At 31.7% G+C, this 16,143-nt stretch overlaps 1 protein-coding gene and 1 long non-coding RNA gene across 2 annotated transcripts in view; one reads left to right on the forward strand and one right to left on the reverse strand.

Annotated features, from left to right (window-relative positions):
* LOC143229139 (fasciculation and elongation protein zeta-2-like) overlaps nucleotides 1-10,954 on the reverse strand; it is a 28,378-nt gene extending 17,424 nt beyond the window's left edge. Inside the window, exon 1 of the mRNA XM_076461023.1 lies at nucleotides 10,599-10,954. Coding sequence (XP_076317138.1) covers nucleotides 10,599-10,894 — 296 coding nt within the window. The 5' untranslated portion in view covers nucleotides 10,895-10,954. The remainder of the gene's footprint in view (nucleotides 1-10,598) is intronic.
* A 1,643-nt stretch (nucleotides 10,955-12,597) lies between these two features.
* Nucleotides 12,598-15,813, forward strand: LOC143229160 (uncharacterized). Its single transcript, XR_013015701.1, has 2 exons — nucleotides 12,598-12,756; nucleotides 15,444-15,813. It is a non-coding gene; the product is annotated as an uncharacterized LOC143229160 (long non-coding RNA).
* Nucleotides 15,814-16,143: the final 330 nt, after the last annotated feature.

The following is a 16,143-nucleotide window of genomic DNA, read 5'->3' on the forward strand; positions in this document are numbered from 1 at the left end:
AAGAAGTCTTAACACAAAATAATAATAATAAGCCTATGACTGGTTTATTCCTGAAAAATAAAGGTCCACCTTTGAAAAATGATCAGGTTATAGTGTTTCTATCATTTTATAATGATTATGTTACAGTTTAAACTGTACTGAGTTAGTAGTAGTAATTTTCCAATAGTACAGCAACAAAATTATTAAGATACAAAATAATATATCAAAAAGAATACCTGAATCACCTACAAAAATATAACAATGTTAGATGTAATTCATAGAAAGCTTATTTTGTGGTGTGTCTAATCTAACACTATTACTCTAACTCACCTAGGATACTTAAAACTTAGAACTGGCTATAGGAAGTAACAAGAAGCATAAGATCTTTTGTAAGAGACAAAACATAAGCTTCTGGAAAGTTCAATGAAATTAATAAGACTTAAAAATGACAGTTACAACATCATTATTATGGAGAAGAAAATAATTAACAAAAATTAATTTAAGTAAAGGTGTAATATCATACTATGCACAGAACTGTTATATAGCATGTATTAACTTTACATGACAGGAGATAAAATCAGTGATTGTTAACAAACTAAAAGAGGTTCACTATTATCCTAAACAATATTCAAAGGAACTAAAATGTAGACATGAAAGTTTTGAAGTAGTCATGGTACTTTGAAACTTCTAAACTAATAACCAGTAGCAAAAATATTGTTGAACTTTCCACATAATTAAATAATTTCATGCTTATAATGTTTAGTGAGGAACCTCATTTGTGAAAAATGAAAGTTAATGAGTCTTGTCAGCAAAACCTTGTATCATAAAAAAAAAGAAAGAAAAAAAAATCATATTAGCTAATAATATGAAAGTAGTAGACATTGTAACATTTCTTGCTTGGAACATTTGTAGTTGAAAATGGAAGCTCTGGAATTTCAATGTTAAAATAATACATCTGACATAAAACTTTAAACTTGGGTATCGTATTAATGATGCTAATATCTGAATACAAATATTGTGCTCTGTTGTTAGTGACAATGTGGTTTTCTTGATGAGTTCCTGTGGATAAATTTCCTTGCTGTATCTAGAAAACCTCATTCTGGTATAAGAGTATCAACTATGTATCTGCAAGTAAATAATGTGAACTTTTTTACAAGTCTTTCTTAATAAGGTTTTTAATACAAATTACAGTAAAAAAAACAAATGTTTCATTTCTGGGCTGAAGTTATTTCCTACCGAAATTCCCTGTACCTGTTGGAAGACATTAATAAATAATACATAGCTTACAAGTGATTTAATGTTAAACAGTTGCAATTTTTGTGAGTAATACAGAAATTTCTGTGTTTATTGATGCATTGTAATTATTTACTCAAATTATTAAAGTCTTTGAAATAACTGTTTCAAAGTCATCTTCTTAAGTTTGTAAATATGAAAACTAGTCCACATATTTCTTATTTCTACTATCAGTGCAAAACTGTCTGAAGGTTCTCCTCAAATATCATGCCAGTTTATTTAAAAAAAAATTTGGTTTACATCAAAGCTAATCAACCTGTAGTGCAAGAGGTGAAAATGAGCAGAATGCCTGTCATTCATAAAATATCACATTATAGCACATCATATTACTAATCATTTTGTTTAAATTGCAAAGCCTTTTGACTTAACTTTTTATTCCTACTCCTCATTCCTATGGACTTTACTTTGGAGAGCTTTTCTCGAGTCAGTCTCAAAATTACATACCCCTTTTAAAGCCAGGTAACACTTTAGACAAATTTAATAAATTTATAAAACAGAATAAATAATGAGTCATATATACATAACATTCCTTTACAGTGTAATTGTAACACCTATGTTGGTACTACCACTGTTTTCTAGTGTAGAAAAGCTATTTTAAACAAGACGGAATTGGCTTTCCATCTTTCATGTGTGGTAGGGTAAACCAAAGCATAATTTATCTATCTATTAATGTTTATGTGGAATATATGATACATACTTCAAATATCAGTTGAAGGGAAGTTTATTTAATACAAAATAAGGTGTACATCTTCCACCTGTATGAAATAGCGTCAAGCAAAAGAGCTGCAAATCAAACATCTGTGCTCTGGAGGTTGTGGTGGTTCAACATACCAACATATAAATATGTGCATACTTTTATGTTCCAACCATGTTTAGTTGCTCATTGTAAATCACTGCACCACCATATTCAAGAAAGTTTCCAAAGGTTTGGTGTCTTGGCTCTGAAAATCTTTGACATTCTGCTTCCCTGAGTATAAAAATTGAAAGTTCATGAGAGATGATTTCCCTCAAAAACAACATCTGTACAAAGAAAAAATATAAACCTACTTTGTCAAATATTAACAAAGAAGAAAATGAAGGGTGATCACCACCAATTTTACATATACTATCATTACTACAGATTGGTGAAATGATCTACATACAAAGTACAAGTCATGTGGTTTCTAGGACCCAAACAGAAAAAGCAACATAGACTCACAAGACCAGATTCCACATTTGAAGAAGTTCAGGATGCTGTGACAATCAACAATCACACTTCCAATGAACCACTGAACAAGGTAAACTGTAAATACTAAGTACATAAAAGGTACAAATGTTATAATTTTCATAAACAGAAATGTAGTTTTAATAGATACTTACATCCCTAACAAGATTAACTTTTCTCATTTTGTACTGCTCTTTGTTTGTGAACTCTTTTGAATGCAACACTTTGTCGGAATACAAAGTTCTAACATATCTCAACCAATAGGAAAGCACTACTATAACATGACACCTTCTACGTGCCACCACTGAACTATCACATTGAAGATGCGAGCAGCAGAAGATAATATGGAAGAAAGGTGGGAAATGTGAGCAGAAGGAGGTACTTATCAAAAATGCATTATGAAAATTATAACTTCTGATACAGTATGACAGGTTTCAGAGTCAACCACCACCTCAAAAGCTTTAGAACCTCACCAATAGGAAGTAAAGAAGCAAACAGAGCAGTCAAAACAGCCATCCCATAGAATGGAAACTGAGAGAAGATAGAGCCCAACCTAGAAGGGTGTTGAATAAAACACACAGATTTACAATGTACTGGAGAGCATAAAGGAAGGACCTCTCTAAAGTGATCAACCATCCCACCAGCATGTCTTGAAGAAGGAGCTGATGAGTAAGACTGGCTGATTTCCATTTGAAAATGGCAAGAAGAAGCCAACATTCCATGTACCTGTAGAAGCGTAGTCCTCAAAGTATGAATATACCAAGCAGTGGGGGCAAATAGTCGACAAAAACAGATGCTACAGAAGCAAGACAAAAAAAACAGGGCCCTAAAAGGTACACCATTCCAAGATGGGCAAAGTGACAGCAGTAAAACCCACTTGGAGCAGGTATGACACCAGTTGAAGTAGACAGACAAGAATTGCAATGTATTGCAGTGAAAATGGCAGACAGCAGAAAACTGTAACAGACAGGGTCAGCGATGGAAGGTCAGGAGATGGAACTTGGAACTACACCCCGAGAATACAGTCTCTCTCGTAAAGAAGGGCAGAGCCTTGTTGGGCAGAAGCCACCCAAGACAACAAGAACACAGTAATAGTGTCAAACTTGAAATTTCATAAAAACAGGGCATAGCTGAAGACAACACCCAGCCAGCAGAGGAAAAATCCCATTTGGTTCCTGCACCAAACCTCACACAAGAAGAGCAAGGGCAATGGTAATAAAATGGGGCAGAAGTAGGATGAACAGGGACTTTTTGAGACCCTCCTCCCAAGTAGGGAAAACTGAACTCATAACTGGTAGTCCAGAATGTAGGAGACCACATAATAGTTCCAAAGGTTGACTGACCTGAAACCCACAAAAGATAGGCATATTAGTTCCACCACTTAATGAGATTGCAAAAGCACAACATAAGCCCAAACAAAAACAAATGGAAAGAAAAAAAACAGCAAGAAATAATGCAACACACACCTGAGATATAAGTTCTGAGAACTTCAACAAAGGCTGAACAGAGCCCTCATGATGGTGTGGAAGAATATGGTGAACTCTGGAGATGGGTAAAGAAGGTCAAAATTATCGTCATCATACACCTGTAAAAGTTTCAGAAAGTATATAAAGAATAAGGGCATTAAAAGGAGATAACAAGCATTCTATATAGTGCTTCATCTTTCCACAAATAAAGGCCACAATATTTCCAGACAAGTCATCCTCCCCTGTAGCTGAAAGTCCAAAAATAGACAAATGATATGCACCTGAAGTGGTAACAGCAGCTTCAAAATTCATGTGTGATATGAAACCAGAAAAAATGTATGGCACACATGGTTAAACCTAACGCTCTCAAACAAAACTGAAGTTGAGCAAAGTTAATCTGAACAAAGTTAAAGTGAAAGCACTTCTAGGGTAATAGCTGTTATAAAGAAAAATGTCTGCACTCGAGTAGTGCCAAAAAGAAGTGATAGTTCGGTGGTAGTACATAGAGGGTGTCACATCTGTCATGAGAGTAGTGCTCTCTTATTGGTGGAGAGGTACTGCTTGGTGATTTACGTAAAAGACATGTTGGAACTTTAGATTCTAACAACAACAACAAAAAAAAGGGGGTTAAAGGTTCATGTCATGCATTAAAAAATGTCTACAAATTGAAGGCAGCACTAAACATGAAAAGTTAACATTGTGAAGAGAGAGAAAATTGTACTGTGTCAGAATTTTTTTTTCAACACTTCAAGGATAAAGCAAGTACAACACATGTAAATAAGTCTGTAGAGGACAAAAGCTTTACCTCATAGAAATGTCTTTTTATAACACTGAAAATCTAATTAGTTTCACATGTACTAAACTGTGTCTATTCCTATAAATCACACAGAAATATTTAGACACTTAGTCCAAATATCAGTTCACTATTGAACAACAATTATACTTTTTCCCACGTTTTATGTTTCAAAGTAAGAAAAAAAAATGAACCATGCTCTCTCCAAAGTCTACAAATTCATTACACGTGTAATATATTATGAGTATAAAATAATTTTATAATTTCTTGGTCTTAAATACTGCAACAAAAAAAAGTAATTATTCATTACCTATTTATACTTTTCTACAAGTTTCTACTATTGTTAATCTTTATAATAACAAGTTGTTGAAAAACTGAACATTTAAAAAGTTCAAAATTTGTGACTCAAGACTACAGCATGACATTTGGTTTAATAGTTTCTTTTTGTGTAACTTTTTAAGCAAGACCTTCATTTACGTCAAAAAAATTTAACAAAATAATCAGGATTTTTATTCTGAAGCTATTTTAACACATCAAAAATTTCTTAATGCATATCATGATTTATGGCATCTCTAATTTCACCTCAAAAGGAACAAGTTTGATGCATCATTGTTTCTGGTAAGAGAGGATATCAATCATGTGTGTTTAACAAAGAAGAAAAACACAACTTTATATCATTACAAGTCCCAGTGGGAGGTTCCTGCTTCTACCACTTTACATGTACACTACGGCTACATGTATAGCCATGAGCCATTTACCAAAATAACCATATTAGTACATCAGGAAATTACTCTTATCCTCACTTCCCTTAATTACATGTATATATTTTAGCATCAAGAACTTAAAGGATCTGTATAATTTATAGATACGTGTGTCAGTGCCAGGGAAGCAACAGCAAAACATATATATAATATATTTAAATATAAAACTTGAAATTACAGATATATACAAAATGAAAAACTAAATCAAACAACCATTACACCTAAATGTTTAAACTTTTAGGATTAAAATTCAACCTAGTTACAAAATAAATGTTCAGATGTTTTTTGTTAAATAATTCATTTGAATAGTGTTTGTTATTTAACTATAACCACAATCAAAGAATATTTACATTATTTCAACATCTCATACAATTATGCTATATTGCTGTTACCCCAAACTGTGATGTCCTTTAAACAATTTTTATAATCCACAGTTTTCAACTTACCCAGCAACCAAATATTTATAACCCATAATGATATGGTGAAGCAGATTTGGTAATGAATTACGATATTTTAACGGATTTGTTAAAGATTAAGGTTAGCAGCCGACAGACATACTTTATTTCCTTCAATACTGACAATAAACAGTATGTAGTCCAGACCAGTTTTATTTCAATTTTTTAATCTTGAATATTTACAACTCTGGCTTGATCCTAACTCCAAGGATATTTAATGATAATTTTTGATTTGGAATCATTATCCTTAGACTGGCTATATGAGAGATCCAATGAAAACTAATTTCAAAATAAATAAGGAATATTGAATAACACAACATAGTTCATAGTTTCCTTTACTCTAGTGCTATAGCTCATCAGTATGGTCTTGCATCTTCTGTCTTTCAAGTTTTAACTATATACTTCACTATACAGTTTAAATTCAGGCAGTTGTACCTTTTTGACATTGTATTTAAAAAAAAAAAAGAATCTAAGTTTCAAAACTGATGGCAATACAAATAAATCCCATTAACCCTAGTTCAAACAACATATCATATTTTACAGTTACATTCAATATTTAAACTTTTTTAATATAAATTTATACAAATAAAGTTGGTATTAAAATGTAGTTATTAAATCAAATTTTGATATTAATTTTAAGTTCTTAATCTTATAGGGTAATACTTTAAAGAATATTTAATCTCCCCTTAGGATATGAATTGTGATATTTATCTGTCTTCTCACTTCTCCTAATTATTGACCATATCTCCAAGAACAGAATTCAAAATAAATTATGTATTATAATACAGATATTACTCAAGCAAAGTATAATTTTCATAAACTTAAATTTTATTTGTTTATAGACCCATAAACAAGAAAACAAAATCCGATTATGTCTGTCTGTCTGTCTGTCACACCCTCTTTTCCACAAATTTCAGTAGTTCTCACATTTTATAGTACATTATTTATAATTTTTATTGTAATCTATCAAACATTATATTGCATTGTTTTCAATACATAGCACAGACTATTTCATCACTCAGTTTCAAATTTTTTCTCGTGAACACACCGACAAGATTAACTAAATTTTTAAACATAACATTTGGGAACAACATGAGCCCTACTGGTCCATCCTATAAACTAAATTAAGATAATTTAAAAAATAAATAAATCTTAAAGCTAGTGCTTATCAGTCATATTCTTATCAAACTTCTTAAACTCACTTAAATTTTCTATCTTTATAACAACCAAAAGCAACTCACTCCAAAGGCCAGCCACACTATTAGAAAAATGAAACTGTCATAGCTGAAGATGACTCTTATGCTGCCAAAATTTATGCTTGTGTCCCCCACCATTCCTACTATTCTTACTGTTAAATATTAAAATTGTCAAATATTATAGTAATCCTTTCCAATAATTCAATGTCTTTCCTTAGGTATGGAACCCAAGACTGAAAGCAATATTCCAAATGTGACCTAATCAGTGACTTGTACAATGAAATTATAACCTATTTAGACTTTTATTCAACATTCCTGCAAATACAACCTAAAATCCTACTTGTTCTACCACTAGCACTAGTATACTAGCTGGATGGCTTTATACTGACTATTACAGCAAGCTTTCTTTCCTTTATAACACTATTAAGGCTATTCTCATCTAAATTATACTTACAATTCAAATTATGATAACCCACATGCATTATCTTGCATTTATTGTATTAAAATGACCTCAACCTATTTTCAAACTTTAAATGGACAAAGAGTCCAGCTTGCTCAGCTGAAGCCTGGACATACAGATGTGAGTGTCTAGTGGGCCACTTTTGATAAGCAGAACTGGTACTGTGGAATGAACCAAAAGCCAGGATAAGGTGCCTGATGCAAAGACATCCATGGGATCTCATGAAAGGTGTTGGTTGCTAATTATATATTATAATAAATTTATTTTACTATTTATTAAAACACATTTTACATCTATTTGCCTAACTCACTAAATGGTCTAATTCCTTTTGTAAATCAGCAGCATCTTCTTCAAGAACAGCCAGCAACACCATTCTTATCACAGTCAAAAAGCCAGGACAATTATGACAGTTATAGGACATTTGTTTGCTTTTTGTATGCTATTATTTTGTGTTCTTAGGTGTATTACGTAATTAAGTAAAGAAGTATTAGTGTAGTAATTAGCACAGAAAAGTAGGCTTAAGTTTAACTAACAGACAACAGCAAGAAAAAAAAAACCTAGATAAGTGTTTATATATTCTTTACTTGTTATTATAAAACAACTAAAACAAAAATTAGAAGCTTATTGGAGTAGTTACAGGTAGATTAGGAAGGTAAATGAAAAAAATTCTTTAAGAGGTATGCTTGTGTGTAGCTTGTGCAATATATAATTTATTGGGTTGAGGAATAATTCGTGAGCGTTTTTTCAAGTTAACAAAATATATTCATAAATGAAACGCTTTCGAAAAATATTTCATGTCATTTGGTAGATAATTTTTTGCTCTAATAGATGGTGTGTTTGATTTTCATGTCTTTAATTTTTGCTTTCATTTTCAGCTCATTAAATGGAATGTCAAGTGGACAAAATCGAGCATTTTGACACCATCTGCTTTTTTGCATTTAATTTCTTGCAATTTCGTTTAAAACAATGCATACTATATACCTAGGTATTACATGAAATAAAGTATCATAATAAATGTTTTGGGTGTAATGTGTTCATGCATTGAAGTATTGTATAGTCTTGCATGTAATGCTTGAATGAAATTATTTAAAAATGCTCACGAATTATTCCTCAACCTAATAATATGGCAACAAGCAGCACATTCACTGAATGATTTACAACTTGTGCAGCATGATGGTTCAAAGGTCAAGACAACAACAACAACAAACAGATGTATACTATTATGAGCTTTACGTTATTTATGATAAACATTTATGGTTTCTTGTTACAATACGTGATCATTTGAGAAAGAAAAGAAGGTGATTTATATTTATTTTTTAATTTTATATGGTAGTTTCAAGATTAGTCAAAATCAAATCTATATGGATAGAGCGACTGCAGAAAAAATAACAGAACATAGTTTTTCTGACAAATATTTAATATTTAGTTATAAGGTTTTAGAGATTATGTCAATGAAATTTGAAAATTTAAGTGATCAAGTAAAATATACAAACCCATTACAAAAATATTAAAGCACAGGCACTTTAGTTTGAGAATTATGTCAAAGCTTCTTCATTCAGTTCCTAGTAGATCCCAAATTGGCCTCAACTTCTAGAAGTTCCTTATTAATCTACATAAATGCTTATGAAACCTCGTCTCACTTTAGGCTAATGTTCGTAATAGCATCAATTCATTCCATGACATCCATGGTGTAAAAGAATTTCTTCATTGTATAGTGCAAAATATTTGTTGAAAAAATCTAAACTCACAATTACACTTCAGGACATCTACACAACAGAACCGTCTTAAATACTGATTCCATATTAGAAGAGGAATATTTACTATAATTCCACATCTACTATTTATATTTACATGAAATGTGGCAAGATTTTAGTAAAATATATGTCTAGTTTATAAAAGCAACCAACTATGTTACAAAACATTTTTACTCACAGAACTGAGATCAGTCTGACTCAGGATCTGACAAATCTAAGTGCAAGATGATGTACCAGTGAAAAATAAAAATACTTTGTAACTTCATAAGTTAAGGACCAAAGGTTCATTATTCTCAAGTGTTTTGTTTGACTAAGAGATACCACACAAGTATTCATACTAAGATTTAATAATTGATTTTACATGAAAAAATAAACAATTAAAATAGCATACATGTCAGAAGAAAGTTTTGCATTAATAAATATATAAATAATTACATTATGCTAGGACTAAGAAATATAAAATTTTCTTCTCCACAAACATATACTGTGTTGAACAGATCCAAGATAATGTCTCAGTGGATAATGTCTAACCTCCAAGATCACACAGACTTTCACTTGATGTTGCATTCCTATTCATAAATACATAGTTTCACAAAAATTCCATGTTATTTTGATAAAGCATAAGATGCATACTCAGTGAAAAATTATAAGATTTGAATGCAATAATCAAATTAAGTCGACCACTAAAATTTCTCTAATATTTATAAATATTCAAGAACTTTGTTTGAACAATGTTTCAACTGTGGATAATTGCTCTAAGCTTTTCTTTAGGTGAATCATCATATTCTTTGTGTTGTGTTCATACAAATGTGTTGGGTTTTTGTATACCTATGCCTTTTATATTTTTCAAACACGTTTCTGAAAATTTTTAGTCTCTTTTATTGGACTGAAAAATGTGTTTAACAATTGTTTTATTGAAACAGAACCAAATTACTTACCTAACTAGATTCTCACTTTGAAAGAAATAAACCTAAAAGTGGAAACAAACTTTCAAGATGTCTTCAAAAAAGTAATAAAAAATATATAAAAAGGTAGACTATATACAAATAATATGGGTGAGACACTGTCCTTTTTTTCGAAAACCTGGTAAGACATTGTCCATATAACTGTATTGAATGTGCAATTTGCAGTCCCACTTCAGCTTTCCGCTTCTTAAAGTTCTTTACCTATTTTAACATGTCCAACAAATGTATCTAATTCAACTCAACTATAATGTGATAATAAAAAAAATACTCACTGACATTCATTCATAATTTCTTCCTGCGTTCTTACTTGAACTGGTGCATACTTTTCAACTTTTTCGTCATAATTATAAAAGCATTTTGTGATTTTGTCGTCGAAAGTATTGACTAGATCTTCAAGAGAGTCAGAAAACGTATCTTTAAAGTTTTCCGCAAAAGAATTATCAACTGTCTCTGGACTTGAAAAAGTGTTTTTGTTATAATTTTCGAAATCTTCAGAACTCTGAAGCTCACTAAAATCAAAATAATCTTCTGTTTTAGCTAGAGGTGCTTCTATCCTAAGTTCAGCCATTTTTCATCCTTGCGCTGAACGTCGGCAAGAGCCGGAAATTACGTAATTAGTGTGTCAAGTTCGATCAGTGTACGAATCAATGGATTATTTTCGTCGAGTGCCCTGATTTAGATGTGCATATCAAAAGAACATTGTATAAAATAACATATTTTAATATACTATTATGCTAAACAGTTTTTCGAATGATTTATGTGACACACCTTAAAAACTGCGTTGGTTTGTATTTTAAATACTTGTTGCTTATTTTTACAATTTTGTTATTAGGAGTTTAACCGATAGATGTCCTATTTTCATTATTGTTTGTAGCGCAAAACTAAATACATAACAGTATATTTGCGCTCTGTCTACCGCAAGGAATCGAATCCTAGATTTTAGTGTCATAAGTCCATAAAGTTAACACTGACTCGTCGAATAGTAACGGTTTTTAATATAAATATGTGTGTTATTATGTGACGTAAATATCTATCGGTTTAGAACACTGGCATAGCCGAACATTTTGAAGTAATATTTGTCTGATACAATACATGGCAACAAAAAAGGTCACCATTTGTAAGCGAATACAGCATGTCTTTCTTCTTCCAACTTATTCGATAATATCGTCAGAAAACAGAAAATTTTGAAAGAGAGTGGTATTCAAGGTAGGCTAAGAGGCATAAACTACAATATATATATATACATACACACACACATATACATTAGAGTCAGATGGATAGACATTTCAAATATCATGAACTTCAGACTTCTTTGTGAGAATGATGGTCTGCAACTTACTAAATTGTTACATCATATTATAATATATATAAGTCAGTTTATAAATAAATAACTTTATTCACAATGAAAAACTTTATATGTAATATTTGAGCAAATAAGATACATTATACACAGGAATGGTAGACTCAAATCTTAATTCTGAGAAGTATTTTTATCGCTCCTTGTGAAATTGCGATAGAGGCACACATCTCATATATATAATTATATATATATATATATATATATATATATAAATTTCTTGGGTGTATTAGACCAAGATATACTTTCTCCAACTTTCTAGAAGCTTTCCGCTAGTACAGCGGTAAGTTGACGGATTTACAACGCTAAAATCAGCGGTTCGATTCCCCTCGGTAGGCTCAGAAGATATCCCTATGTGGCTTTGATATAAGAAAAACACACACACATTTCATGAAGTTCGACAAAGTAAGAAAGGAGTAACACAAAGTATTGTAATCGTTGGAAGTAAGAAGAAAATGGAAACAATATTCCTAACATTCACTGAAACACATATTTGGGTGAGAAATAAAACTTTACAAATAGGATTTGTTTGTTTGGAAATTTCGCACAAAGCTACTCGAGGGCTATCTGTGCTAGCCGTCCCTAATTTTGCAGTGTAAGACTAGAGGGAAGGCAGCTAGTCATCACCACCCACCGCCAACTCTTGGGCTACTCTTTTACCAACGAAAAGTGGGATTGACCGTCACATTATACACCCCCACGGGGGGGAGGGCAGGCATGTTTAGCGCGACGCGGGCGCGAACCCGCGACCCTCGGATTACGAGTCGCACGCCTTACGCGCTAGGCCATGCCGGGCCATTACAAATAGGAGTAATGATAATTTGAAAAACATCATTCCTTATTGAGACGATTGAGGCTTCCAATAACAAGAATGCATTAATGTTATTTAACTGTTTACTAGAGGGAGCTATAAGTCGTAATGATGACATTAATTAGGCTTAAACTTTTAAGATACGATATCAAATTTTTTGAGAAAATAGTTTAAATTTTGGGTCAGCAAAGCTTTAAAAACCGACTAAGAAAATAGTTCAGAAGCTAGAGAGTTGTTCCTAAGTGGTAGAGCATATCAGTCAGTATGTATTAGATTTTAGTGAAGCATTTGGATGTTTGTTGGTTATTAAGTTATTGTGCATTTTGAATTAATATGTACAAATTGGTACTTTTTATCTTAAAAGTTAAAGTGTATTATTACTAGTAATTAGTGAGTAAGTGTCATTTGTTAATGTGGCCTACTTCCGAAGGAACCTCACCAAAGAAAAAAAGACATTACACGAGATTGTATCCAAAGTAGTAATAATAATAATATGTTGATATGGTAATTCTGTCAGAAGTAAAGAATGCATTTTGCCACCATTCATGTGGGAAAAAAGTTAAGCCTACAAATTACCAATAGAGGTACACTTGCTGCTGGTATAAAATTTATGTGAAAAGGAATGACATTTCGTAATTTTGATATTTCAAGAAATCACGGATTATGAAAAGGAACTCGTTTGTTACTAAAAAGCAATTTGTGTGTACTGTGTCGTGCACTGGGAATTGTGGAACTGCCAGCGAATTGCTTTGTGGTGTTATGAACTTGAACCCACCAAATACACAGAAGTCTTAGGACAACCATTTTACGTTTTGAAAATTACTGAAACAGTCATTAGGGAAAGCTTGGAAAATGTATCCTACTTAGGGCATATTCATTGTTGCTGTAATTTGACTTTGAATCAATTTTTGAGTTTTCCTTATTTCTGACTAATTCTTCACATCCAATCAAAACCTGGACCCATTTTTTTCAGAGCACTGATTCATTCAAGTTTATAGAACATATATCAAGCACATAAGATACTTCTTTTGTTTTCTTTATTTTTATAATGTACAAATTAGCTATAGTGGTAATGTTACACAACATGTGCTGCAATATGACTTTTCACTTATTTTAATATACTTTAATATAAAAAGCATAATATGAAGATCTTTTTTCTGATGAAAAGGTCAAAACCTAGATAACACTATGTAAGAAAGTATATGCTACCTTGATTACAGTACAGTCACTTGTAAATGTGGTCTACAAATTACCATGATTTTAAACTTGTAGAAACAGTAAAGGAGGAAATAACTAATTTGTTATCAGTACATATGCTGGACATTGAATTACTTTCACCAGGTAAGTTAAAAGAACCCACCAACAAAAAAAGAACAATGTTACAACAGTTATATCAGGAGTGTGATTAATTTGACAAAAACAAAACATGTTCAATTTCAACAACTTAATATGGCATTTTTCAACACACATTCATTAGTTTTTTAGAGCAGACCTTTCTTCCAGTAAAAGTGCTGTTTCCAATCATTTTGATTGTATTTTTTTTTAAATGAAGAAAGATTGTTTTCTGCTGTATCCAGTCTATTTCTTATTACATCTCCGTCAAGGTTCAGAGAATTTAGATTTGTTGCCACAAAACATCTTTTGTCGAATCTGCTGGTATTTTATGGATCCCATCAGAGTACTCTTACAGGGAGTCAATACACTGAAAACATCACACTTCTATCCATATTCTAGGAATATATTATGGGGACTGTAAACCTGCTGTGATGACTGTTTGATTGACCGAGTAAATCACCAAAATAAGATCATAGTTCCTCAGCCACAATAGTCAAGGTTTAGAGAATTTAGATTTGTTGCCACAAAACATCTTTTGTCGAATCTGCTGGTATTTTATGGATCCCATCAGAGTACTCTTACAGGGAGTCAATACACTGAAAACATCACACTTCTATCCATATTCTAGGAATATATTACGGGGACTGTAAACCTGCTGTGATGACTGTTTGATTGACCGAGTAAATCACCAAAATAAGATCATAGTTCCTCAGCCACAATAGTCATTTGCTGCAAAATGATCTTAAATTTTGAAGAAAGCTTAACAAGTATGTCCCTTTCTGATAAAAACTGATAAACTCAGACTAGCTTTATAAAGATTAGCAGGTTTCTTAGGTATTGAATCTTTTGAGATCTTTACTTAGCTGACTACACAAGTGCCTGTGCACTTAGCTAGAACAACTGTGGCTGTTAATCTTTGAGTTAACTTTGATGACCAATCTGATGTCAACTAATTGAAAATTATTGATTCTAATAATTATTATTTTTGATTAATTATTGGTATTATGTTGGTTTGTGGTTAAGCAAAAAAGTACATGATTGGTTATATGTGCTTTGCCCAGTTGTAGCCTTATAAGTTTTTTGACCTTAAATTTGTTAGTTTTGGTGACTTAGAGGGAGGGGGGAAAAAAGTGTTTCATGACTTGAGAGCCTTAACTTAAATTTCTCATTGGCACCAAACTCATTTGCCCTGTCATTGTTATGGCAAAACTACTAAGACTATATGCCATTGTCACTAATCCTGAACTGCTGCCTAGATAGAGGGGAAGCAACTGGCTGGGAGTAACAGTCACTACTGTTTCTTCTTTTTCCCCTTGTAATATAACATGGTTGAGAATGGTGCAGTCGTTAATTACTAATGTGATTGATTAATGTATAAGTAAATACTACCTGTCGCTTACCTGTAACTGTAGATTAAGTAATAATAATTAGTTCTTTATAATTTTGAAATAAGTACATTTATAACTTTGATAATGAAAATGATTACTTGCTATAAAAAACAAGAAAAGTTTGGTGTGATGTCACTTAATGTTTCATCTTCATTTGATGTTGATGGTGTAATTGAACTGCATTTGGTTACATGACAAATACATTTATTAATTTTCTTCTCAAAAGGCAGAATACTGACATACATAGAGAACTAACAGCTCAAACACTTTAAACAACAAAAGTATGACAAGTTCCACTACTCAGAACTTTGAAAAGCTCAATATTTATTGATCTAGTCATGTAACAAGCACAAAACTAAACCCCATGGAAAGCACTGAAACATTAAAATGTTGAAAGTAATTAAGAGTCTTCCAGGAAAACAGCTAAAATGTGAAGAATGTGCAAGTCTCCCTCCAGCAATGAATTGTGATGAAGGAAAAAAAACATTCTTAGCAACAATATTGGTGGAAAAAGTATTATTGTCTTGAATTAACATAAGTTTATTGTAACTATACCAAATTTTATAAATGTAGACAATTTATAAATATTTTTCAAACTACAACTTTAATTATTTCTTAGCATGAATTTGTAAATAAATGAAATTTCAACTATCCCTTACTCTGTCATCATTTAGCAACGATAAGTTTAGTTATTGTTACTGTCATCAGAGAGCGAGGCGAGAGTGGTGTAAATATTCCATTAACAATTTATTCTCGTTGAAATCTCAGAAGACATCACTACAATGACCAAAACTTAAAACAGTAAGCAATGCTTTCAGATGTCAACAAAAATTAAAACTTTCACACTTTTGTCATTTAAAATGTTTTTCAAATATAAAACTAATCTTAAGTTTCATTTTAAATTGTCAGAAGAAATTTAAAATGTC

Source organism: Tachypleus tridentatus, chromosome 1 (genome assembly GCF_004210375.1).
Source record: "Tachypleus tridentatus isolate NWPU-2018 chromosome 1, ASM421037v1, whole genome shotgun sequence".
NCBI classification, from domain to species: Eukaryota; Metazoa; Arthropoda; class Merostomata; order Xiphosura; family Limulidae; genus Tachypleus; species Tachypleus tridentatus.